The 25,500-nt window shown below is 41.9% G+C and overlaps 1 protein-coding gene across 1 annotated transcript; it reads right to left on the reverse strand.

Moving 5' to 3' along the window:
* Positions 1-12,552: 12,552 nt before the first annotated feature.
* On the reverse strand, positions 12,553-23,430 carry NDNF (neuron-derived neurotrophic factor). Its single transcript, XM_004686639.1, has 3 exons — positions 23,243-23,430; positions 16,448-16,569; positions 12,553-13,946 (listed from the first exon to the last, which is right to left on the reverse strand). Exons 1-3 carry the CDS (start codon positions 23,428-23,430, stop codon positions 12,553-12,555), a joined length of 1,704 nt encoding a protein of 567 aa, XP_004686696.1.
* Positions 23,431-25,500: the final 2,070 nt, after the last annotated feature.

The raw sequence follows: 25,500 nt of genomic DNA on the forward strand, positions 1-25,500 counted from the left end.
TCTCACCACCCCTGAGCCTCTGGCCTGTACCCCAGTTCTGTATGCGCAAATAAATAAATCTAAAAAAAAAAAAAGAAATCAACAAGGAAGGAACTTCTAAGTTTTTGAGTTTGTAGCATTCTATACCGAACAGAAACCTCAACTAGTCTCACACTTGGATCTCAACATTTGTAAAGCGTCCTCAAGCAAGAATCTTTACCTAAAGTTGAAGATCTAATATCAAGTACAACAGTAACAATATCTTTAAAGGTTTTGTATTTAGTAGCATTTTCTTGTTTGTTTGTTTTCAATCAGTCAGAAATGATGAGGGAATATTTATGTGGGTTTCTAAGTTTCATCTGCTCTGTTAAAATAACCCTGTGCCAAAGACCCTAATGAAAGTTTCTCTGTGACAAGCCCAAACAATGATCCAATAGGAACGAAAATCCAAACTAATGAGAAAGTGATGTAAAAGGCCAGCTTTCTGCTCTCCCCACAAAGATCTTAATTACAGAGAAATCAACAGCTACGCCAGGGGTAACACAGCAGTGCTGGCCATGCAAAATAACACCTTGGAGTGGAATGAATTTAAAGTAAATGGGCTGGAAATATTAGCTTTCCAAGCAATCAACAGTCACCCATGAGGGAAAACATGGGGCCTTTAATTTGGTTAAGTGTGCTGACCCCAGACTTCTCTGTAGCAGCTGACTTCAGGGTGTGTGTAGAATCTTGTGGTCCTTGAGTCAATGGGAACATGATCTTTCACATAATCTGCCTGTCTCAGATCTGGAAAGCCAGGTGCTGTTCAGTTCAGGATCCCATAAGCCATTGTATATTTTCCCATTTGCCAAGTCAGTGCTATCTTAATCACTATAAGGATGAGATGTTCTTTATTGTCATTGCCCTCTTCTAATGGGTTAGAGTAAACTTTTTCCTCTTCATTACAGAGGGTTTATACCTTTTGTTCTTTCTGCTCCTTTCTAGGTGAAGATTATAGTTGAAATTAGAGGAACACCTAAAGCATTTTCTTGTTCCTCAGGGCACTGATAAAAAGCCCAGATAGGCTGATAAGTCCCTGAGTTGGTGTTCAATCAAGAATGTCAGAAGTGGTCCTCTGGTCAGTATCCCCATTCTGTGTGAATAAATACATAAATCTTTTTTAAAAAAAATACACAGGAGCTATTTCTCGAATGTTCTATTGCACATTGCAAAGTGAAAGAAAATCTCTTGTTGAGGGACAAAAATATGCACTTTGGTTTATTGATGAGGATGGTCTGGCCAGGGCTCACTCTCCCTGTTCACACGCTCAGGGCTCTCCTCTCATGGCAAGCGACAGCTGACTCTGTGGTGACATGGTTTGCCCGTCAGGGCTTTCTGCTCAAGAAAGCAACCTAGGCACATGGAAAAGGCCTGGACACTGGAATCAGACTTGCATTTAGAGCTCAGCTATATGATCCAAGCAGGTTCCTCAAGCCTTCTGAGCCTGGGTTTACTTAACTAAACCATTTGTCTAAGGTGACCTGCTGAGCAGATGGAGGAGCCAGCCTTGGAACTTATGGCTGTTTGCCTTGAAGCTTGTGCTAATTTAAGTTTCATTTTCTTGATGAAGGATCTTGCTGATCTCACATGCAGTCAATATGGAAGGCCATGTCCATATATGGATTTCATTAGTAGGCTCTCTTTCCTCCCTAATGCTTTGCAAAATTCTGGTTCAGTTAGTAACAAGATGACCTGGAGATACCAGGGTCCTCGGAGCTGAGAGAATGGCCAGCATCTACAGCTCGCATCCACCCTTGTGACCCATGTTTTCCTAAGTTAGTGTCAAAATGCAGAAGGGAAAACCTTCTCTCTGTTGCATATGTACACACCTCTGAGCCAGGGTGTCCGGAAGAGTGAAAAACAAGGCTGCAGCTTGTTGGTTCTTAGTTCCTTCATTATATACAGTTAATGATTGAAATTGCATCTATGGTGGGTCCTCCATGGTGGTGCAACGTGTTAGGATGCAGCACTGTAAGCTAGCTGCAGCTGCGTCAGTGTGAGTTCAATACCCAGCCAGGGAGATGATGCACATGGTGCAGCAAACATCTCCTGACCCGCCCGCTGCTCCCATCAGCAGTGTACTTTGTCAATCTTCCTGTGTTGCTCCCACTTCTGTCTCTCACCTCCCCTGCACCCCTGGCCTGCTGGCCTGCACCCCAGCTCTGTATGCATAAAAAAGAAAGAAAAGAAATTGCTTCTAAAGAATTGGGTGCTTTCTTCTCCTTTTCCTCCCCAAGCTAAAATATTGAGGACGCAGAAAATAATTGGGGTTCTCTCTTGGTTGTACATCATGAGTGCTGACCCACTTCAGAAAGCTTTTGCCTCAAACCAGAAAATATCACTTAATGTTCAATGCACTAAAAATTCTGGGCGGTAGTTACCACGTCTGTTTTTCCCATGTTATATACCCAACCTGTAGCCTGGTGACTGGAGCGTGGAGAGCATGCAGTAAACATTTGCTGAGGGAATGAATGAGTAAGAAGGCATCAAATGCCTTTTTTTTAAAGAGTCGTTTATTTATGCATACAAGAACTGGGGTATAGGCCATAGGTGCAGGGATTAGAGGATTCACCAGAGACAGAGTGGGGAACAGAACAGGCAGATGGACCGAAATACACTGCTGAGGGGAGCAGACGGTGAGGCAGGAGAGGTCTGCTGGGTCATGTGGGTCACCTCCCTGGCTGGGGATTGAACTCCTGCTGAAGTGGCTGCGGATAACTCCACAGTGCTGTGCTTTAACCCCTTGCGCCACCAAGGAGGAACACCATCTTTGTTTTAGCATGATGTATATAACTCATTCATTCATTCAAGAAGTAGCTCGTAGGCTCATTCAGTGAATACATTCATTCAGATGCCCAGGGGCACAATTTATACCCTGAGCATACTAGTTGATTTACTATAAAAAGCTACTTTTCAACGTTAGACATATTCTGGCAGCACTTTGCGATTTTTCTGAGATGTTGTCATGAGGCACATTTTTTTTTTTCAATAAATTTTGGTTATTGTAGGACTACATGAAATATACAGAAAAATTGCTTGTTCAAAAAAAAAAAAAAAAAAGAATTGCTTGTTCCCTTGCATTATAGGTAGACCCAACGAGAAGCTGGCCATCTGTGACCCTTAAGAGGACCCTCACCAGAACCTCATCCTGCACTTTCAATCTTCAGAACTGTGAGAAATAAATTTGTGTTGTTTTTAAGATAAACCATATAACAAAATTACGCCAGCCCAAATGGACTCAGACCAAAACCTAGATGTCAATGTTAGCTGTGCTTTATACCACTGGGGTGTCACTGCCTCAGGACTCTCTCAGTTGACGGAACATGGAAATGTGTGTGTGTAAACTAGTCTGTGTCATTAACACACACTGAGGACTTTTCCTACATGGAACCATCTGTATCTGTATTAATCTCAGCATGAGTGAAGATAAGTATCTCCAGCTCTATTCCATCACCACTCACAGCAGTCGAGCCTCCTTTCCTTGTTTATTTATCAGTAAACTCTTTTTTAAAAGACTTATTTATTTATGCATACAGAACTGGGGAACAAGCCCAGTGAGAAGTCTATCCTCCCCCTCTGCCGTAATTCCAGTATAGAGGTATAGCATTGTTAGAACTGTTAAGCCTGGCCCACCCTGGTGGTGCAATGGGTTAGGATGCAGCACTGCAAGCTGGCCACAGCCACTTCAGTGCAGGTTCGATCCCTGGCCTGGAGGTGACCCACATGGTGCGCAGACCTCTCCTGACCCTCCCACTGCTCCCCTCAGCAGTGTGCTTCATCAATCTGCCTGTTCTTCTCCCCACTCTGTCTCTGGTGAATCCTCGCACCACTCCTGTACTTCTGGCTTGTACCCCAGTTCTGTATGCATAAATAAATAAATCTTACAAAAAACAAAGAAACAAAAAGAATTGTTAACCCCAAGCCCATGGAAAACAACTGTATCACCTTCTGTACTGTAAATTCCATTTCCAGTTTTGCCTAGGACCGCAAGTAGTTTAACCTCCACTCCTCTATATGATCCCCTTTTGGGACTATTTCATATCTTTGTCAAGCCATTGGTTTCGCTGGTCAAGATTTATATTTATATCCCACCCAGCGAAACTCCTGATCCTAAATGACTTCTTAAAATTTGTATACATAAAGTTATAATGTTACAAAATTTAAAAAATGTAAACCAGATAAACAATCAACTCATGCTGTTTAAAAAAAAAACAAAACAGTACAGGGTGGTGCAGCAGGTTAAGGATGCAGCACTGCAAGTGAGTCACAGCTGCTTCCGTGTGAGTTTGATCCCCGGCCCCGGAGGTGACCCACATGGCGCAGCAGACCTCTCCTGACCCGCCTGCTGCTCCCCTCAGCAGTGTACTTCGTCAGTCGGCCTGTTTGCTCCCCACTCTGTCTCTGTCAAATCTTCTCACTGCCCCTGCACCTCTGGCTTGTACCCCAGTTCTGTATACATAAATGAATAAATCTTAAAAAAAAGCAACAACAGTATAAACATAAAAAAAGCAGAAGAAAGTGATAGAGGTAATGCTAGGAATTAACAGCATAAAATGAATGACAAACAAAATCAGAAGATGTTTTCTTTGAGAAAAATAAAACAACAGATGGCCTCTTGATCAGATTTTAAGAAAACGGTAAGACAAATAATTTTGAAAATTTCAAAGGAAATATAACTATAAATATGCAGACAGTTCAAAGACAATAATAGGATACTATGAACACCTTTGCAGCACCACATTTGAAAATTTAAATGAAGTCACAAATTTCAAAGGGCTATATGAATACTGAACATAAATAGAGAAGGAAAGCACCCCAATTAATTTTGTGAAGCAAAGATAATCCTTAGAAGAAAGCCAGACAAATAAAGTATGAGAAAGGAAAATGGAAAGGCCTTCCTTAGCAATTTGTAAAAACAAAACAAAACTATTATTCCTTAGCCTTATCCAAGGAGAATGTAAACAACAGTATCTACCCACCCACTGGCCCGTCCAAAGGGAATCCATGATCCTGCACCAGCTCGCCCTTCCCCACTCAGTGTGCACAGTTCACCAGTTTGCAGCCTAAACCTAAGGTAGTGCTGTGTGAGCTCTTTAATGTCAAATACATAGGGAAATTTGTATGGAAACAAAGATGTCATCAGGGTATTAGGAGAATATCAGTACCAACAGTCAATCAAGCCAAGCCTTTTGTAGAATGACCACAAGTCCGACACACTTCCCAAGTGAATTTGTGCCAATGAACTCCACAGAAAGCACCGTCAAAGCATCTTTCCCCAGGCAGGAAATGAAGATCACACCTTGTAGTGCTGGCTTTATCTATAACTTCAGATTCAGTTCTGAGCTTTTTGATACGGGGAAGCAGCTTAACCTCTCTGATCTTTGATTTCTTCATCAGTAAAATGTGGAAAAGAATAATACATACCTTATCATAGCATGATGCCTCAGCTCAGATGATGTTATTCTTAGCTCAGAACTTGACCTAGAAGAATAAATATTTTCTATTGAAAAAAATAATGAAAGAAGGCATATATGTATTAGGGCAAAAAAGATCAGACAACTCTTTATTTTAAAACACAAATGCAACACGTAAAATTGTATTGACCTCATACTACAGACACATTGTATTGCATGTAAGCATTTCAGCAAAATTGATATAATAAGACATTTAGGCAAATTCCAAGCAAGGCCATTGTAATGTAAGCTAAGACACCATGAAAATGGAAAATTTCTACATAATAGGAGGGAGGAATTTAGCAATGCCTTGTGAATTCTCTTCTTCAGCTCTGCATAGTCATGTCAGAGATAGTTTGTTTCTAAAGACCCAGGGAAAACTTTGAAATGATTTTCATTTTTCCTCATTTTATTAATCTACTTCTAATACATCCTATTCTGGAGAAATTCTGGTTCACTAAGAAGTTCTAAAGCTCACAATCAAGTAAGTGGAAATGGAAAGACATCTTCATTTGGCTCTCACAGTTTCTGTCATTTCTTTATACTTTGGGCTTCTTACCTCTTCAAAGAGATATAATTCATATCACTATAAGATGATATGACATGGCACATGCCTGTGGCCTTGTAGGTTTTTTTTCTTTTAATGTTTTAAAAAGATTTTTTATTTATACATACAAAAGTGGGGTACAGGCCAGAGGAGCAGGGGTGGTGAGAGGATTCACCAGAGACAGAGTGGGGAGCAGAACAGGCTGACTGACAAAGTATACTGCTGAAGGGAGCAGCGGGCGGGTCAGGAGAGGTCTGCCACACCATGTGGTCACCTCTGGGGCTGGGGATTGAACTCATGCTGAAGTGGCTTTAGCTTCTTAGTGCTGTGCTTTAACCTGCTGTGCCACCAGGGAGAATCGGCCTTGTAGGTTGTTAAAGGCTGCTAGTTTCCCTGAGTTTTGAAAAGGAAACTTAGAGATCACCACCCTTATTTTATAAATGGGAAAACTCAAGGTCACCAAATTAAAAAAAACTCAAGGTCACCCCCAAATGTCCATGTCTACCCTCTTTCTACTGCTGTTCTTTCTCTAAGGTCTTGCTTAACTTCAGTAGAGAAGAGAAAACTCAGTGAATCAGAAGTATTCTTTTCTTCTTTTTAATATAGGTAAACCTCCAAGAGACTTTTAAAGTAGGAGTGACTTTTATGAAAGGTAATAAGCAGGTCTAAGAACTGTTTTAAATCCTCGGAGATATTAAAAGCAGAAGTTCTGTTCTATCCAGATTTCCATAGCAGAACATAAGTATTCTGTATGCTTTGGCCCCCAAAACTCCAGAACCGCATATTTATCTGCACATTTCAACTTGGGCCTCTGGCAATGCTTGTCCATGGAACTGGCAAGAGAAATGACCTACCCTCTTTCAATCATCCAGGTTTACTCTGCACACGTAGGAGGCATACTTCTCTTCAGTTAGTCTAAAGAATTTGCACCAAATGCAAGTAATTAAAATGTAGATGCTGTGATTCTTGCCCAACTTTCCTATCTCTGCCATCATTCTCCGTGCTAGATAACCCGAGAGGATTTGTGATCACACGCGTGATGGAAAAATTCTACAACCTCTAATCGAGATCTTGGTCTCTTTCTACGAGGAAACTTTGACTGGAAGGAGATATTTGATATCATCATTCTTTATGAGTCAGCCAAAAGAACCTATGTGTTCTTTTAAGATATGTTAAAAATGAGATTTTAGCATCATAACTCTGCTTGAATTCTCTTTGGTTGCTTTTAGTGTGTAAGTAGACTTGTTTGTGTCTCTTGCCTCTTGTCTCAAGTTTTCCTGCCAGAATAAGCAGGAGACATGAAACGTGGCCAAGGCTGTGGTGGCTGCTATGCTACCTGGAACTCCACCGTAGTTGGGAATGGGCCACCTCTGTGGCTCTGTCTATTGTTCTTAGCCAGCTGCTCATTTAGCACGTTTTAGCTGTTGTCCTATGAAAGAGTTAAGCCACAAACCAGGTATTTTTGCCATACGGACTCACAGAAGAGCACAAAATGGGTCAGACAAAAACAGAGGCTTCTGAGGCATTTCCGTGGTCTTTGAGGATAAAACCCTGCTTATAAAATCTGCCTGCTGATCTGGCGTAGGCTGAAAATTTCTAGCCTGCATGGGGAGGTAGTTGGTGTATTAATCTTATGTAATAGGTCTGTGCTTGTTTTATAGGAATGCATGAGAGGGAACAGGCCGATTGTGTATGCATGTACTTGGTTCTGTTTATTAGAAATAATTTTTCTCAGAAGCAAAACTTTGTCAGAGTTATAATTAAATGTAGACATGATGGGGTCTTGTCAAGTCTATCTTAAAAATGACTGTTTATATTATCCAGTGCTGCCCTATTTATGCAAGCTGGAAGGGTTATAGCAAGATGTAACTATAGACAAGAAATGGATATCTGCTTTTTTCCAAATTATGACAATTTGGATGTTAATCTTGGCAGATAGTTACATAAAAAGAGACTGGAAATATTTTGAAATGACTGTTTAAAACTCACCAGCTTCTGACAATAATACCAGACTCCCGAACAAAGCAACACATTCATCATATCACTTACTCGTAAGATAGTTATTTTTTTCTAGGCTCTTCTCTCTGGGTCTTACTAACCCATAAAGAGAACCCAACTGCTCTGACTTTTCGGGTTTACACCTGGGTTTTCAATTCGAAACATTATTTCAGATTCCAAAGTCTTGAGACATGTCCACAGCCTGAGAGGTTCCAGGTTCAGGGTCTCAAAGTTCTCTTTTATAGTGTTGTGTGATGGTGAGTTGTATTCAGTCTTATTTTTGTATTTTCATGGGTCTTTTAGCAGGACTTAGTGTCCTCTCTGCACTGTGCTTCTTCACCTCTAACACTTACATGTCTGAACAAGGACAAGTCATATAGGTCTCCCAACAGTCACCTTGGACTCTTCAAACTTGTAACCAATTATTTTTCTGCAACAGCAATCAATAGTTTTCTCTTTCTTTTACATGGTGAAAGAAAAGTTTTAATTTTTTCCAAAGAGTTCTAAGGGTGGACATAAAACCCCACATTAAGTAATTTTATCGCTAGACTTCATGAACATTTGTTTCTCAAAGGTTGGAGAGGGAGAAACAGAAATAACCACAAATAAAGCTGGTTTTACCCAGGCATGATGAACCATTCTTGGGAAATCAGAATGTCAGAATTTTAAAGGAGGGAGTTTTCATTTTATTTCAATAGAGGGTATTTTAATAGGGTGGATGGTGATCTAGGTCAGAATTTCCAGTGTTAAGTTTGCATATAGACAGAATCCAAAACCTTAATAAAAATGCTACTGTCGATCTCTCATCTTCTTTATCCCTCAGAGAAAGAAACTAGATAAAATAATACTTTTTTTCCAAGTTTCATTTCCTCTAGCTGTTTTCTCTTTCCAGCTTCCCAACCAAACCCACAACCTAACTACTGTCTATTTGGGGGTGCAAAACTCTGTGGGGAGAACAGAAAGAGTGTGCCCTGACGCCTCCCTGGTGCACCCAAAGGGAGCCAGCTGAAGTCTGCCAGTGGTCACTTGCTTTGGCCTGGGGAGAGGCCCAAAGGCAAGTTCCCAGCGACTTTATCTCTATCACACCATATCAAAGTGGGGGAGGAAGTGGCTGGAGAGGCTCCAAGTGACCTTGCTCTTCAAGTTTGTTTGAGTTTGCTTTGAATCCAGTCGGTGAAGAGAGACACAGAACTACAGTCTGGGTGAGTCATGGCACACTCTCTAGAGTAGAGAAGCACTTACACTGAAGTCATGGAGTGAATGTTAAGTACAGAATCTGGGTTCTAGTCTTAATAGGACTTCAGATTTCTCATTTTTCAAATAGAATATTCTATCACGGTGCCCCAAAAGAAAGGTTGGTGATGTTATAGATAGATCTTGATTGGTTTATGGTCCATCTATCTCTTGAATTGTATGCAAAAGTTAAACACAAGTTTCTTCTGGACCTCAGAAACCAAAAAGCCACTACAAACTAAAGTTTAGCTAGATGGCTTATTTTTTAATTGAAGTCCCTTGGTTTGTCTGTTCAGGACACCAAAATCTTAATTTTCTGAAAGGTATTCTGAATAAGGACGGCACATATCCTTTCCAGCACTAATTCTTTAATACATGTTTTAAAAAGTCATCCAGACATTGATTATAAAGTACTTCAGGAAGAAAATCATCTATTATAATTATTTTACAGGTTCTGAATAATTTTAATTAAAAAAAAATACCAGGCTCATCATTACAGTGATCAACTAATGGTCTTAGAGCCTCAATTTTGTGTGTGTGTATCCCATTCTAGAATAGAATACCTTTTCTCTCTCAACCCAGTAAAATTATCATAAGAACTTTTTATTCTTACTAAGTTGTCAGTTATAGGTTACACACAGTCTGAAGAAATTCTGAAATGGTGTTCAGAATAAGCTGCTTTGAAATCAGAAACAGATAATGAAGAATGATGTAAAAAATAAATTAAAAAAGAAAATCAGAAACAGGACAAAAAGTTCTTTGGGAAGATGATCCAGAGATAACTTCCCCTCCTGAGGCTTGGTGAGTCGGATTTTGTAGTGACTTGAATCTGGACAATTGCACCACTTAGCTGTTTCAACTATGAACACTTCATTTTTATTTTTCTGCTTTTCAGTTTCTCTTGGCACAAGACAAATAAGGATAGTGAACTTGAACCTTACTATCTTCAAAGATTTCTCATCCTCACTGATACCATGGATACCGCTAGGATCCTAAATGCCCCAGAATCAATACAACCACCCTGGAGCTTAATGAAAACAAGGTGGTATTTCCACATTAACTCCTTTGGGGTTCTTTTGATACTTTTTGTTCCCAGTTCACCTGAATGCTCCTAAAATCTGAATGCATTAAAAAATACGAGAGCTTTATTTTTCATAGTTTTTTCTCTTTCATTAGTGATAGTATTTAATTTTCTTATAATTTTAAAAAGGCAAATTTCACTGGTGCCATGAAAGAATTCTCAGATTTACCTAGATTGTGTAGAAACTACCATCACAGCTAGCTGAAAAGTAAAAGCTTGGTTCAATGGATTTGGCTTGGTTCCCAGGCTTTCCCAGGCATTAAGCAATATCTGAAAGTTAAGTCCATCACCTCCAGAAGCTGCAAGAACTCTTTGATTCACTCTAGTGGCCTTTAGTACATTGCTCTGTAATAATAATTATGTGAATAATATGAGAGTTCATTCTCCTGCCAACGGCATGATATTTATAACTTAGGACATATCATCTCTGGGATTTTGTCAATTAAAATCAATCTAAAACCAAACTGGTTGGTTATATGGCCATTGGATGCCTGTTCTTTAAAGGAAAAAAAAAAGTAGAACTAAAAAAATTCCTCTTTTAAGTTTTATCTGTTATACAAGTATGATCAATTTTGATCTGCTATCTGAACAGTGAGGGGTGGATCATCCAATTTCAAGGGCGATATTCTCTTCTCAGGTAAGTTGAGCACCAGCCATGAAGACCCTCACTGCTATTATGCTGGGCACAGTGAGTCTGTACTTGTGGGGGAAGCTGCTAATGCCTGCCCACTGCATGGGCTGGAAAGCCACATGGAGGGTCCACATAGAAGTGAAGGGTTCAATTTGTCTCCACTTGAAGTCACAGAAGCACTTTGTAATACAGAATCAGAGAATTCTACAAAGTTCGAGAGGAGGAACTCTCTTCCAAGGTCATGTTACCCAAATCTCTCATCTCCTAATTTTATCAGTGGGAAAGGGAAGTATGAGATTTTCCTAAAGTCATCTACCTGAGCTTATCATAAGTTCCAGGCTTTTCTGAATAGCGGGCCATTGTTATCATAGCATCTCAGGGGTAGAACCTGCAGAGAAAGAAAGAACTTAAAACTGCATAGCTGTTTACGATGTTTGATCAGTGGTCTCGTATTTGCTTGACTTGATCTTATGCCTAAATTACTTTTTACAAAAATTCATGAAAAAAGTCAAAGTCAAAAGCAGCCAACTGTTAATGGGACTGTTTTCTCATCGCTGATCGAAGCCAGGATGGCTTCTAAACAACAGATTAAATTGTTTAAAATCTATATTAAAATAGTAATTCTGCTAATGTTCAAGCAGATGGAAAATAGTTAGAACATCCACTTTTGTAGTTTAAACAGATACTTCCTTTTAACATAGGTGTTTAATAATTAGGTTGTGAGGGACAGTTCGTTGAATACTCAGCCATGCCTGGTTTCTCCGATGCTTTCACAGCCAGCCTGTGCAAGCTGTGTAGGCTCACCGTAGCTAGCTCCTGTTTAGTGCCCAAAGCAGACTGCAGGAAGGATCTCGAATACCATAGTAACTTTAGAGAGGTGCCTCCTGCCTTACAGCTATCAAAAGGGTCAATTTGGGTACCAAATTACATAAGATACAGTGTCGGGGTACAGAATATAAACTGAAAAAAACCAAGGTCTCTCCTTGGGAAAACAAACAGTATATAATCTAATATCTTTAATTTTATGTACAGGAATATAATGTATGGCAACTTTGTACATGAGATACATACAGTATTTAAACATTTTACTCAACAGATAAGAATTTACAATAGCAATATAACTGACTAGCGGGCTGTCCACTGAATATACTTAAGATTAGATCTGTTTTGTTTTTTTTTTTAACAGGAAGAGAATTTAATAGTTTACAATCATAGAAACACGGACATTTAAGACAAGACTTTATAAAATAATTTATATATATCCTAGCATCTATAGAGAGGATTTGTGGATGTGTGCAATGAATGGCATATTTTAAAATTTTTAGGTAATAAAATAATTTAGAAGCAGTTCATGCAGTGGTCAAAGCAAGGGATGGCAGTTCCTTCAAGCTGTCCTCAGACCCCCACAGGCATCACTGGGGCACACAGGACAGGTCTTCTCCGACAGTGATGCGCACACAAGCTGATACCGTCCTTCCACCGGGCGGGGCAGGGTCACAACTTCTCACAGCTGTGGGAGTAGTCAGTTCACACGTAAAGTGATTTCAGGTCTGTACCGGAGTTCTAGGCAACACATCTCTAAACAAGGGAACTAACAGAATTTGCGGGTTTTCACGACTTTACTCTGATACTTCACGGAGTGGCCCCCGTGTCCAATGACGTAAACATCCAGCAGGTACGACTTTCCAGGCTGGAGACCTCTGATGGTTTCCGTGGTCACTGCCTTTTGCAGGTTTTGACTGTGGAAATATTTACAGAGCACCTTTTCCGATTTCTTCCTGGTGTCGGGTCCGAGACACTGGTTTTGCTCTCTCTTCTTCTGCTCTTCGCTGTAGTTCTCGTCCACTTCCTTTTTGTAGATGCAGAACTGGTTCCTTTCCTGAGTGCCCAGCCAAGCCACGGTGGCCGATGAGCAGGTGCGGAGCTTGTCGAAGGCCTTGATTCTGGTGTCTTCGGGGAGCGAGGGGAAAGCCTGCTTGGTGGGCCTCGTGGTGGCCAGGATTTTCAACATGGAGGCGCCTTTCTTGTTCCCCTTCAGGCGGATGAGATACTTTGCTTTGGGCTTTCCTCGGAGCTGAAACTGCCGAATGCCTTCCACGGTCTGAGTCAGGAGGAGCCGCCCATCTCTTCTCACTTGGATCTGGACAGCGTCCAGACAGGAGTGGACGAAGAAGGTGACTTTCTGATGAGAAGAGACCGGCGCAAACCGTAGAAACTTCGCTCCCTTCCTCTTGACAAACACATCTGTGACCTTCCCGTCCTTGAGCTCCACTGTCTTCTGTTTGGCCTCCTCTTTGGTCCTGGCAAACGTGCCCACGTACGCAGTGCTTGTGTTGCTGTGGCGGTTGACCACGAAGACGTCCAAGTAGTACTGCGTGTCGGGTTTCAGGTCCGACACGGTGAAGATGTTCTTGTTTCCGATGCAGATCTTCTGAATGTCCACCTTGGGCCGGGCGTACACATGCCGCCCCAGTTTGGGGGCCGGCTTGGCGAGGAAGCCACGGTCCTTCCCCAAGTTGTCTGGGGCAAAGCCAAAGTGGGCGAAGTCGAAGGGGCTGAAGTCCAGACCCGGCTTGGGCGCCTGCATGAAAGCGTCGTCGGCGCTCAGTTTGGCTTCCACAGCACACAGGCTCTTGAAGTTGTGCTCCTTGCTGATGACCACACAGTACTGGATGGGCTGTCGCAGCAGCGACGCCGTGGGGCTCGGTTTCCAGGCCAGCGTGACGGTCGTGCGTCCCAGGGAGGTGACATCAACTCTGGGGTCATAAGGCAGTTCGGGGTAGGGCTGATCTGACTCCGGGGTGGTGGTGGCATAGACTTTGAAGTGAGTGTCTTTCTCCGTGGAGAGCAGCTCCAGCTGATACAAACCAGACGGGGAACTGGAAGACAGGAAATACTCCACGTCATTGCCCTTGTAGGAAAACAGCTCTGTGCCCTCCTCGTTTATGATCTGCTGCGTCTGCTGCTCCAGAGGCTCTGGGTCTCCTGGAAGACACAAGAGAAACAGAGGCTACGGTCAGCACGTGCCTTCACTCGTCAACCTCCAACATCCTCTGCCTTTCAAAGGAGCTCCCTTTGTCTCCATTAGAAAAATAATGCTGGTGCCTGGCAGAAGATGAGGAAATAGTAAGAGGAACGAGATAAGAGATCCTCCATCCGTCATGATCCAGAGATGGTCCTTTATTAATATTTGGGTTTATTGCCATCCAGTCTTTACTTTTGTGTATTTGCATGCCATTGATAATCTCTTTCAGTTTTCTCTGTAACTTAACATCTATTCTCAGGCCTTTGTTCCTAGCAGACCTCCCCTTTTTGAATCCTGCTTTTTTCACTTAATTGTCCATCATCAAAATAATAGCACAGGCCAGCTTTTGACCATCATAAAAAAAAAGGGGGGGGCTCATCTGTGTATGAGACTTTTCTGAGTTTAAATGATGTCTTCATAATAGACTCCAGTTAGTGCAAAATCTAGGTCAAAGACCTTCTAGAGATAAGTCCCGTGGTCCATCTGCTTAAGGAATGAATGCTAGGATTTTGCATTTGGCCAGCCAGGTATTTCACTAATTTCACTTTGGTTAGTAGGACTGGAGAGTCTCATTATAATACAGACCATGAAGCAGCAGTAAGAGCAGCTCATTTTCAATGCATAGGACATGCGCTTAGGCATAATATGGGAAAAGTAAGGAAGCCAAGTAATTTTTCCATCTTTTATTACTTTAGCGCCAGCTAATAAACAGATACCAGTGTGTAGAGGTTTCCGAGAATGGGAGGAAAACCGGGTGGGCAGAGTGAGAAGGAACCCATTCCGGGTTTCCCCGCAGGTCGGCAATGAGGGACGCAGTGCCACAATGCTGGTCTCTGAAATCATCGCCCTCATCACGGGCTACTCGTCTCGTCTCTTCCAGCCCTAGGGGCCTCTGCATGTGTGTCCAGAGTTTTCCCAGTTGCAGATCCCTCCTCACTGTGACCTCTGCAGCCTGCAAGCCTCCCTGCAGGGGACCAGCTGTCAACTTCCCCTTGAAGCACTGACGCCTCCAGCCCTTCAGGGCTCCACTGGACTCTCCTCATTTCCGTGTATCTTGTAACTCACATCCCAGTATCTGCATCTTCTCTTTTTAGTTAATTTTTGTAAGTGCACCTTTCTAAGTTAGCAGCTATGTGCAATGTAATGTATAAGTTCACCCTAAAAAATTAATTCTATCCCTCATCATACAGTTGATTCCTTTTACCTGATTTACCTACCCACCACTTTCCCCCTTCCTTTCTGCTGACTACTCATTTGGCCTCAGAGTCTAACAGCTTGTTTTATTTAGCTCATTTGTTTGTTTCTGTATGCATCACATACAAGTGAGATCATATGGTGTTTCTCTTTCTCCGTCTGACTTAATTCACTAAACATAACACTCTTTTGGTCCATTCATGTTGCAAATAACTGGATTTCATCCTGTTGTTTATAGAGCAGAGTAGTAGTCCACTATGTATATATGCCAACGTCCCATTTATCCCGTCATGTCCCTGGGCACTTAGATTGTTTCCAGTTCTTGGCTATCATGAAGAATGCCGTCGTGAACAGGGGCCACGTATGTCTCTTTATTTGCATTCCTACCCATTCCTTCTCCTGAGTTTCTTTTCACATTGGACTTTCAGTGATGCTAAATGCTCTTTTTTGACACCCCCCCTTTGTTTCCACAATTTCTTATTAAGAGCTAAATGCTCTTTTTTGACACCCCCCCCCCAATGTTTCCACATTGGTTACATAGTATAATCCAATAGGTCAGTCCCATATTCTGGACTACACCTGAGAGCAATTCAATCAGTACCTCTCAGGGAAGGATCCAAGTGCCAGTAGTTTTTAAAGCCCCCCAAAGTAATTCCAATGGTCAGGCACATGGCAAAAAGGGCCCGAGGCTAGTCCAAACCTTTCCCCTCCCTCTCCCTTCTCACTCCCCAGAGTTTACCACAACTACCGCCATCTGATGCCTTCCTTACCCCCTTCATTTCCACCCAGCCTCCAGCCGTACATACACACCTGTGCTATTTTTGTTACTAGAAGGATGCATTCTTAAATAATATTCACTCCAGTAAAATGGTTAATAACACATTCATACATTCAGGTTTCTCCTTGGTGGCTTAAGAGTTAAGTTTCAGAGCTGTCACTGCTATAGCCTGAGTTCGATACCCAGCAAGGGAGGTGACCCACATGGTGCAGCAGACCTTTCCTGTCTCGCCCACTGCTCCCCTCAGCACTGTATTTCAGTCGATCCACCTGTTCTGCTCCCCACTCTGTCTCTGGTGAAGCCTCTCACCCCTCTGCCCCATACTGCTGACCTATCCCCCTACCTCTTCTAAGCAAAAATAAAATAAATTCATACATTCATAATCCTCATGGAATTCACTAATTCTGCTTCCTGCTACAAGAGGCTCTACATTTCCCAAGCCTCTCAGACTGGGGTTCAGTGGTCTGGGGCAGACACGCCAGGGCTCACCTGAGCCTTCCCCACTCTCCTCTGGCAGCTCCTGCAGGGTCAGCTTCCACTCCAAAGGTGCATCGCAGGGAGTGACTGTGACAGACAATGGAGTATTGTCTTCTTCAACCACAAAGAAATACCTGTGGGAAAGCGGACCAGTTCAGAGGGAGATCACACATTTGAACATTTACAATCAAGACTTACAGGGAAAACTACTTGGTTATTGTTTATTCATTTCACAGGGAGTAACACTGTCTGTCTAACACAAATCATGAGATGGTCATCATTAACTGTGCAAGTCCACTAACTGAAGGTTCTCAAATCACATGTGCCGGCAACACTGTAAAACAATAAAGAGACATTGAACCAAAATCTTGACTTAAGAATTAATACTCTCTGTAGAGTGTTAGTTAACACAAGCCCTGCCACTGAGGAGGAGGAACGGAGGGAGGCAGATGGGGTGTGGACAAGGTGGTCTGGTGGAGGAAAGTAAAAAAGATACAAACATTTTTTAAGAATAAACATATTTCCTAAATGATGATTAGACACCCCTATCCAAATATTAAGAATAGCAGAACAATGAATAAAAGTCACATGTGGAAAGATGTGAATGTGGTGTTATTTTGCTAGAAACCAACATGCATTTAGACTGGTATCTTCAGAAATAGTTGTTGGAACTTAATTATAGAAAAAGCAATTTTTATAGGGCCACATACCTGTAAATTCTTGCTTAGACTTACTTTGCAATGGGCTTATGTTAAATAACAACCCACAAAGGGTACTGATTCCTAAGTGATAATCGTTTTGCTTCTAGCCAGGCCAGAGTTACTTACTTGATCCAAAGCAAACAAGATACAAGTGTACCCCTGTGGATACAATCGACTACCTGGGAATCTCTTCTCAAATCCCTCCATACCCACTGCTAACAGTCTGTCCAACTTGAGACATAGCCTTCTGTTGGCAGGTAAATGAGGGTACACTGAGATCCCCGAAAGCCTGCCCACTCTAAATGGGTTCTGCCATCCACTGCACAAGACAAACACAGTCTTAGTGCATAAGACCTTCAATAGAAAAGAATTTTAATACAATGGACAGAAGAAGAGAAAAGAAGGAATATAGTTAAAATTGCTTCCCCACAAAACTCCCAGTTATCCATCTTTCACATGGGCAAACAGGGCTGGCCATAGTGGGACCACTGAGGCTCAGAAGCCTGCCACAAATCTAAGGTACCTTCTGGAGGGGACCACGGGTCAGGGCAGAAGGGGCCAGGTATGTCTGGAAGGAAAGGAGCAGCTTCCAAATACAAGTCAAGATAAAGGCTCCCCAGGGGTCTCTCAGCCACATCTCTTTGAAGTGTCTCCTTCCGTGTTCCCAAGTCCCTGGTGCAAGTCCAAGGCCAAGAAGCAAGCACAGCTTCACATGTCTCCCTGCTCCTAGTGCCTTCTCCAGTCTTCTTCTTCCGTTTTCCCTTCCTTTCCTCCCCAGTCCGTTTTTAGCTTTGCCTTGCTGCTCGGCTCCTTCCTTACGTGGGACAGGGTCCCTGGAGTCTCCCCTTGCTTTGGATACCACACTCTTAGAATTTCACTCCATCAGTCTCCTCTGTGGCTCCTCCTCAGCTCCCTGGCCCCCACCACGAGGTACACAAGGGACTGTACTTGCATTTCTGTGTCCCCCTATGTGACCGCACCCAGGCTTGAGGCTCAAACACCTTCCAGTTTAACCGCTCCCAAACAGAAACAGCCAGCCTGAATGCTTACCTAGATTCTAGATACAACTATCTACCTGCTATGTTATTTATGTGAATTAAAGATAAAATCTCAAGGATAGTTAGATCAAGAGTTTATACATAATCAAAGTAAGAATTATATATAACCAGGGAAGAAACCCAGCAGAGTTCCTCCTTGAAGCTATGGCAATAAACACAAGTTTGAATTCATCTTACATAGGGAGGATAGTGAGGCACTGACATTAAGAATGTAATTATGGGCTCTCCCTAGTGGCACGAGTTAAAGCACTGCATTATGAAGCTCTCCAAAGCCACTGCAGCATGAATTTGATCCCCAGCCAGGGAAGTGACCCCTATGGTGCGGCAACCTCTCCTGACCCGCCCTCTGCTCCCCTCAACAATGTACTTTGTCAATTTGCCTGTTCTGCTCCCCACTCTGTCTCTGGTGAATCCTTTCACCCACCACACCACTGGCCTGTACCCCAGTTCTGTAAGCATAAATAAATAAATCTTTAAAAAAAATTTAATTATTCTTGATAGGAGGGGCTTCTAGTTCTAAGTTGTTCTGACCTAAAGATGGGATGATCTTTAGAAAAAGGCAGGATGTTAACATTTTTTTCCTTGTTAATGAGTGCACTGTAGAAATGCAAAGAATGGGTATCCAGTGTTAAATCTTTTCTTAACTCTTTACCTTCAAGCACAGGATAAGCCTGTGAACATGGGTTTGAGATTTTGGTGGCCAAAATAGGATCAGAGTCCCCAGAAATTTTATATTGTGATTAAACATACAAATTAGAGAATTTAAAACTTAAGATCTCTATTCCAAACTTCTGATTGCCCCAAACCAGCTTCTCCTGCAACCTATCCTTTCTCAGGTATGACAAACCCCCAGCCCTTTTGGGGTATTGTTTTCTTTGTTGAAATATCCCTCTTTGCTCTTATATCCATCCATCCATCCATCCATCCATCCATCCATCCATCCATCCATCCATCCATCCATCCTTACAGACTGGGGTACAGGCCAGAGGTGCAGGGCGGAGAGAGAATTCATCAGAGACAGAGTGGGGAGCAGAACAGGCTGATCGACGAAATACACTGCTGGGGGTAACAGAAGGCAGGTCAGGAGAGGTCTGCCGCGCCATGTAGATCACCTCGGGGGCCTCACACTAAAGCTGTGGCTACCTTGCAGTGCTGTGTCCTAACCCACTGTGCCACCAGGGGAGGGCCCTGCTCTTACTCATATGTAAATGTCACTTCTTTGAGGCTGCCTTTTCTGACTCCTCATTTTCTCTTAAATATTCTCAGTGTCCTGTACTTTTCCTTTTAGTTACTTATTGGAATTTGTGACTTTGTACTTGGCACTTTTTTCTTTAATTAATGCTGGTGTCTCTACAAGAGCCCGTGAAGGTTTCATTTTCCATGTCATTGTATTCCCAGTAGTCTGCACGCAATTCTACATATAGTTGATACTTGATAAACACGTTGGCATGAATGAGTGACTCAACCAATGATGGAATCCAAACACTCTACTGCCCAACCTATTATTCTAGCCTCAGAATACTTACACCTCACATCAGTTTCTATCTGACCATACAGAATCTGAATGGAAAGATACAAACATGTTTCTACATCACCATTCAAAGATAAGTTAGGAGATTAAGAGTGAGGCAAAGTAGGGGAGGATGAATTAAATGAAGACTCAAAAAAAACCAAAACAACTTGCTATAAAATGGTAGCCAATCATCTAGACAAAAGAACTAGATGACTACGTTGTTCACTGTATGGAATACATTAGGTACCATAGGTATCCATCAAGGCAGATGTCAGATGGATGAATTTTCAACTCTGCACTTTCTAAAGAGTAGAATTTTGTTCCCGTTGGCAGACATCTGCCTCCCTCTGTTCTCATTTCAAACAAGTAGTGTATTTGCCAGAGTTAAGTAACTGTGTGTCAGTAACTTAAATACAGGTCACAGGCAAACAATAACAAATGAAGCAATGTTTGCATTCCACTAGGTATTCATTATATATATAAAACAGCAGGGAGTTCCTCTAAGTCAACATCTTCATATGGAAGCACTTATGATAGGGGGGAAAGATCATCTGAGTAAACCTTAACAATCTGACAAACATATTGTCTTCCATGCACGGAGCTCTTGGACGTGAGTGGCCCCCAGAAGCATCAGGGCATCATCATCTATGTCCCCAGACACCTACTCACCAGGGAGGGAGACAGATGTCATGAATATGCCCCCAATTACAATGCCAAGGCTGAGACCAATATTTCATGAACTCCTTAGCCTTTGGAGTTTAAGGATGACCATAAGAATAATTAAGGAATGTGTCAGTTTTTTTCTGTCTGTTGTGACTAAATGTTATCTACAATCTTATTAGTTGTAGTACAGACAGTGCCTATGGGTGTCTCAATGGGCTCTTTACACCCCTGGAAATGTTACTTCTATTGTGGCTGCAAATCCTAATGAGTGTCAATTAGCATCTCATCCAACTGTAGATACTGAAACCCTCAGTCACTCTTTTTGTGTGTGAGAGAGAAAAGTCAAAGAGAATACACAAATGAAAGAAACCAAAGCAAGGGAGGGAAGGAGCAAGTCTTGACTGCTTTGTAATGCCTTGTAACAAAAACATGTCTTTTTAAAGGCAAAAAAAAAAAAATGTAATTTTTTAAGACCACCCTTAGAACCAAAACTTATTTAATTTTTAAGAAGAGCAAGGATAAATTATATATGTGATTGATAGAAGTATTCAAGGTGGGATGTTGCATTTAAAAAATACTGCAAAGCAAGTGCACAAGTGTATCTGGGCAAATGAAGTAAATTTTTAAAAATATTTATTTATACACACAGAACTGGGGTACAGGCCAGAGGTGCGGGAGGTGAGAGGATTCACCAGAGGCAGAGTGGGGAGCAGAACAGGCAGATTGACAGAGTACACTGCTAAGGGGAGCAGTGGGTGAGACAGGAGAGGTCTGCCACGCCATGTGGGTCACCTCCCTGGCCGGGGATCGAACTCATGCTGAAGCAAGCAGTGGCTAACTTCAAAGTGCTATGCTTTAACCTGTTGTGCCACCAGGGAGGGCCTGCAATTAAAGTAATTTTTAAAACCTTTGAGTGACTCAAAAACTTCAAGACACAAAATAATACGAAAAGCAAAACGTGCTCAGCAAGAATTCTGCTCACTTGAATTCAAGACTCACTTGAATTTTTGGGACTGACTACTCTGTTCTGTCTCGTGTTCACAAACTTAGCCCTAGTAAGTGCCAGGCCTTCAAGTTCTTCCATTCAGTGTCATCTCTGCTATGTGACTTCACTTTTTCAAATGTCTTGAGAGTGTCATAGCTATTTTACATGCTATTTATATTTATATTTACATAAATATAATACATTTATATTAGTCAGTTCCTAATCTCATACATTTATTCAAGCAAGTCATTTCATGCAGAAAGTGCTCAACTGATAACTAAGTTACAGGCTATCTCAATCAAAACAGGAAAAGTGACCACCTACTCATCACACAGGAACCAGATGGTAATGGGGCTGGGCCAGGAACTGGAGGAGGTTCAGAGATTCCATCATTACTGATGTCATAGGGACAGTGAGGAACAAACTCTGGGCCAGTGACTGATGTCCTGAACAAATCCCGTAAGATCTTCATGCCCACAAGATCTCAAGTACCTTGGAATACAAATCCCAGTTTCCCATGACCTGGACTTCCCGAGTGGGGTACAGCTGAGAAGGAGGAAGGTGGATATACAAACTGAGGTGGCGTGAAGAGGAAGGAGAGACCCACAGGTAAGAGACACCAGGGGAGGCTGTTCCTGGCCCTGGATCCTGGCAGCTTTACTATTTTTGGCAGAAAGAATTGCAGCCTTTACCTTGATCTTGTGGTAGATTATAAAGTACACTTTGAGCTTGGATCTCTCCTGCCCCTTTCCTCTAGGACCTGCCTAGTGTCCTTTCTATTGGCATCCACTGGGAGATGCCTTGGACTAGTGGTAAGCTTTTAGACCTCAGCCCTCAGCTCACACTTTGTTTTAAGCCTGTTTTGGGAGGGCATTTGTCCACAAGAGGATGGATAATTTTCAGAGTTTGATGGCAGTGGGGGGTGAGGGGGAGACTATTATTTAAAATCCTTTCTTTTCTGTATTTCTTTGCACACCATTGAAAAACCTTTGTGCATATTAAAATACTGCTTTTCTTTGCCTTTGATGGCTATACATAGATGGCTATACCCTTTAGGAAGGATAAAATGGGATTTTTTTTTTCCTTTACAGGCTGGGGTGACTGAGTACCCCCTCAGTTTCACCAGGTTTCGACTGCTGTAACTGTTAACACGAACCGAGTTGACAAGAGAAAGATGACCTAATGATGTGATGATACACCTGCTTTGGAAAATGGATTATTGGTGATGCGTGAGTGTTTTATCCTGTTGGATGCCAAAGGCTAAAAGGAATTTTTTTTTTAAATATAATTATCTATATCTCAATGCTATGTTCTACCCTTACAAAGGTAGTATGAGGCTTGAGCACTGCAAAGGAAGTAACTTTATATATATTTGTAATTTTTAAAGGTTAAAATAACTAGAAGTATTATGTGAACCCAGTAATGTTGCTGTTGGAGGAACCATAAATGAATAATATCCATTTTTATTATCATTTGGCATGATTCTCTCAGAATCTGATCATATTAATCAGATCAGAATCTGATCAAACAAATATTATCCTTATAAGACCTAATAAGACCCTTGAAAATCTCCTATGCAATCAATTAACTGAATTTTAATTCTATAAAGTCCTTCTTAGAAATCCCCTACCGTCCAGAATATATGAAAATAACTACTGCAAAATGTAAGACGTCAAGGATCATGCTCTCTACCCAAAAGGAGTTCCCAGCCAGAATCAAGGAGTCTCTATTGAAAGATGAAAGTTGCATGCCACTTCTTTTTCTTACTCAGAGTAAAAAAGACAACACGATTGTGAGACTGGTTGCAAAGCACCTAGACTATGTCTGAAAGGTAACTTGCTTTTTAGAAGGAAACATCTTATAAAAGAAGAGCTGCAGGGAGAATACCTCTTAGGTGTGTCTCTGAAGAGATAACTGCTAATTTCAGCTCCATCTGGAATTACTGAGGAATCGTGGAAAAATGCCTTGTCTCGGATCTGCATCTGAAAAAGCTCCTCGTCTCGAGTGGGTAACTTCTGGGTCCTTGAGCTGAGTGGTAAGAGCAGCCACAGCAGACACCAGTGGAGTAGCACCATCCTGCAGGAACAGAAGTAATCACTGACGTTATTCTGTGAGCAGGCACACTCGGGCAGGGGGCAAACTTCTAGAGATACAGAAAGGTAACAAAAATTGAAAAAGTCTACCATGTATTTTAGATATACACCTGTACTCTCTTTTTACTGTGCCTGTTTTTTTATCGAGATAACCCTGGCTTACAAAACTGGGTGTGATTCACAAGTATCAGTTCTTATTATATTACGATATCATACCCACCACCACAGCACCCAAAGTCCATTGAGTACCCCCCTCGGTTCCGTACCCCCACTCTTCCACGTTGGTGGTCTCAATTCTATAGGCAGATTTCTATGGTTTGTTTTGGTTTAATTTTGCCAGTTCCTTTGCTTTACTTCTCTCTAGACCACACATGAGTGAAATCATCAGGTGTCTGTCTTTCTCCTCCTATTTCACTTAGTATCATCCTCTCCTGTTCCATCCATGCCATCACAAATGGCAAGACTTCATTCTTTCATGCACATACTCCTGAAGACAACTTTCCTTCCAAGTTTTTTTTTTTCTCAAGTTATTTCATGAGGATAAGAATGAAATGACTAGAATTTCAGATATTAAAAAGATTTTGAGGACCCTCCCTGGTGGCGCAGCGGGTTAAAGCACAGCACTAAGAAGCTAAAGCCACTTCAGCATGAGTTCGAGCCCCACCTCAGAGGTGACCATATGGCGTGGCAGACCTCTCCTGACCCGCCCGCTGCTCCCCTCAGCAGTGTACTTCGTCGATCTGCCTGTTCTGCTCCCCACTCTGTCTCTGGTAAAGCCTCTCACCGCCCCTGCACCTCTGGCCTGTACCCCAGCTCTGTATGCACAAATAACTAAAAATTTAAAAAAAAAAAAAGATTTTGAAACAATAAGACTCTTGATGAATTCCTGGGTATTCAGACAGAAAATCTCTATAATATGGCAGATGCCTATTGGGTCCTTATCGGTAAATGTGTACAAATGTCTCCAAGTTTGAAACAAAACAGAAGTCACAGAGACCTGCAGATAGCCAGAAAATTTACCACTACATATAACTGGTGATGCTAATCATAGTGTTATTCCCCATACTGATTTTCATATATCAGAGATTTTTAGAGATAATAAAGTTTCATTATCATGAGTTAACCCTAAATCACAAGATGTTATCTACCCATGTCTAATTGTTCAATATTAACAACTCTTCAACACAATGTTTATATAACATTTTTCTTTGACAATAATGGAAAGTGAATGTGGACCCCCATTCTGAGATCAAGTGGGATGACAGATAGGTTGTATATTAAAGTCCTTTGTCTGAACCTTCACTGAGATAGTGGGGCATTTTTGGCTGACTTTCATCAAAGAACCTTTAAGTAACCATGGGTCATTCTGTATAGCACTCTGCTGGGGGGGGTGCTGTCTCCCACTCTCGTACCCCCACAGGAAGGTGGAGTGGGAAAGCTCTTCTCAGGGCAAGTGCTCCTTCTAAGGATTTGGTACATTGTTTTTTCTCATAGAAAGAATCATGCAAAGAGTTGTTTTTTCTTATTTTTTTTTGACAACACACATCAAGGATGTCCAACTGTGTTTTTTCTATATTCGTCCTTTAGTGAGAAAATCAAATGCAATTATTTGTAATGATTCAAAATAAGGGTAGCCAGTTTTATTTCTAAATAGTTAAGACTATAGGGCTATGAGGTCACCTCAACTTGAAACATCATTGGACTTTAATTTTTTCATGCTTTCAAAAACAGATTTATGCAACTATTCTATTCTAAATCTATTTTTTTAAAGATTTTATCTATTTATGCATACAGAACTGGGGTACAAGCCAGAGGTACAGGGGTGGTGAGAGGTTTCACCGGAGACAGAGTGGGGAGCAGAACAGGCAGATCAACCAAGTACACTGCTGAGGGAGCAGCGGGTGGGTCAGGAGAGGTCTGCCACGCCATGTGGTCACCTCCCGGGCAGGCGGGGATCGAACTCATGTGGAAGCGGCTTTAGCTTCTTAGTGTTGTGCTTTAACCTGCTGCGCCACCAGGGAGGGCCCTCTAAATCTATTTTTAAATAACAAA

Source organism: Condylura cristata, unplaced genomic scaffold, assembly GCF_000260355.1.
Source record: "Condylura cristata isolate star-nosed mole 26May11 unplaced genomic scaffold, ConCri1.0 scaffold00021, whole genome shotgun sequence".
In the NCBI taxonomy this organism is placed as follows: Eukaryota; Metazoa; Chordata; class Mammalia; order Eulipotyphla; family Talpidae; genus Condylura; species Condylura cristata.

What these genes read in the sequence shown, in the direction of transcription:
- NDNF (XM_004686639.1), bottom strand. Translation starts at nt 23,430, where the DNA reads ATGGTGCTACTCCACTGGTGTCTGCTGTGGCTGCTCTTACCACTCAGC. An exon ending in TTCAGAGACACACCTAAGAG is followed by an intron (nt 16,570 to 23,242) that starts GTATTCTCCCTG and finishes GCTTTCCCACAG; the next exon opens with GTATTTCTTTGTGGTTGAAG. An exon ending in GGAGAGTGGGGAAGGCTCAG is followed by an intron (nt 13,947 to 16,447) that starts GTGAGCCCTGGC and finishes TGTGTCTTCCAG; the next exon opens with GAGACCCAGAGCCTCTGGAG.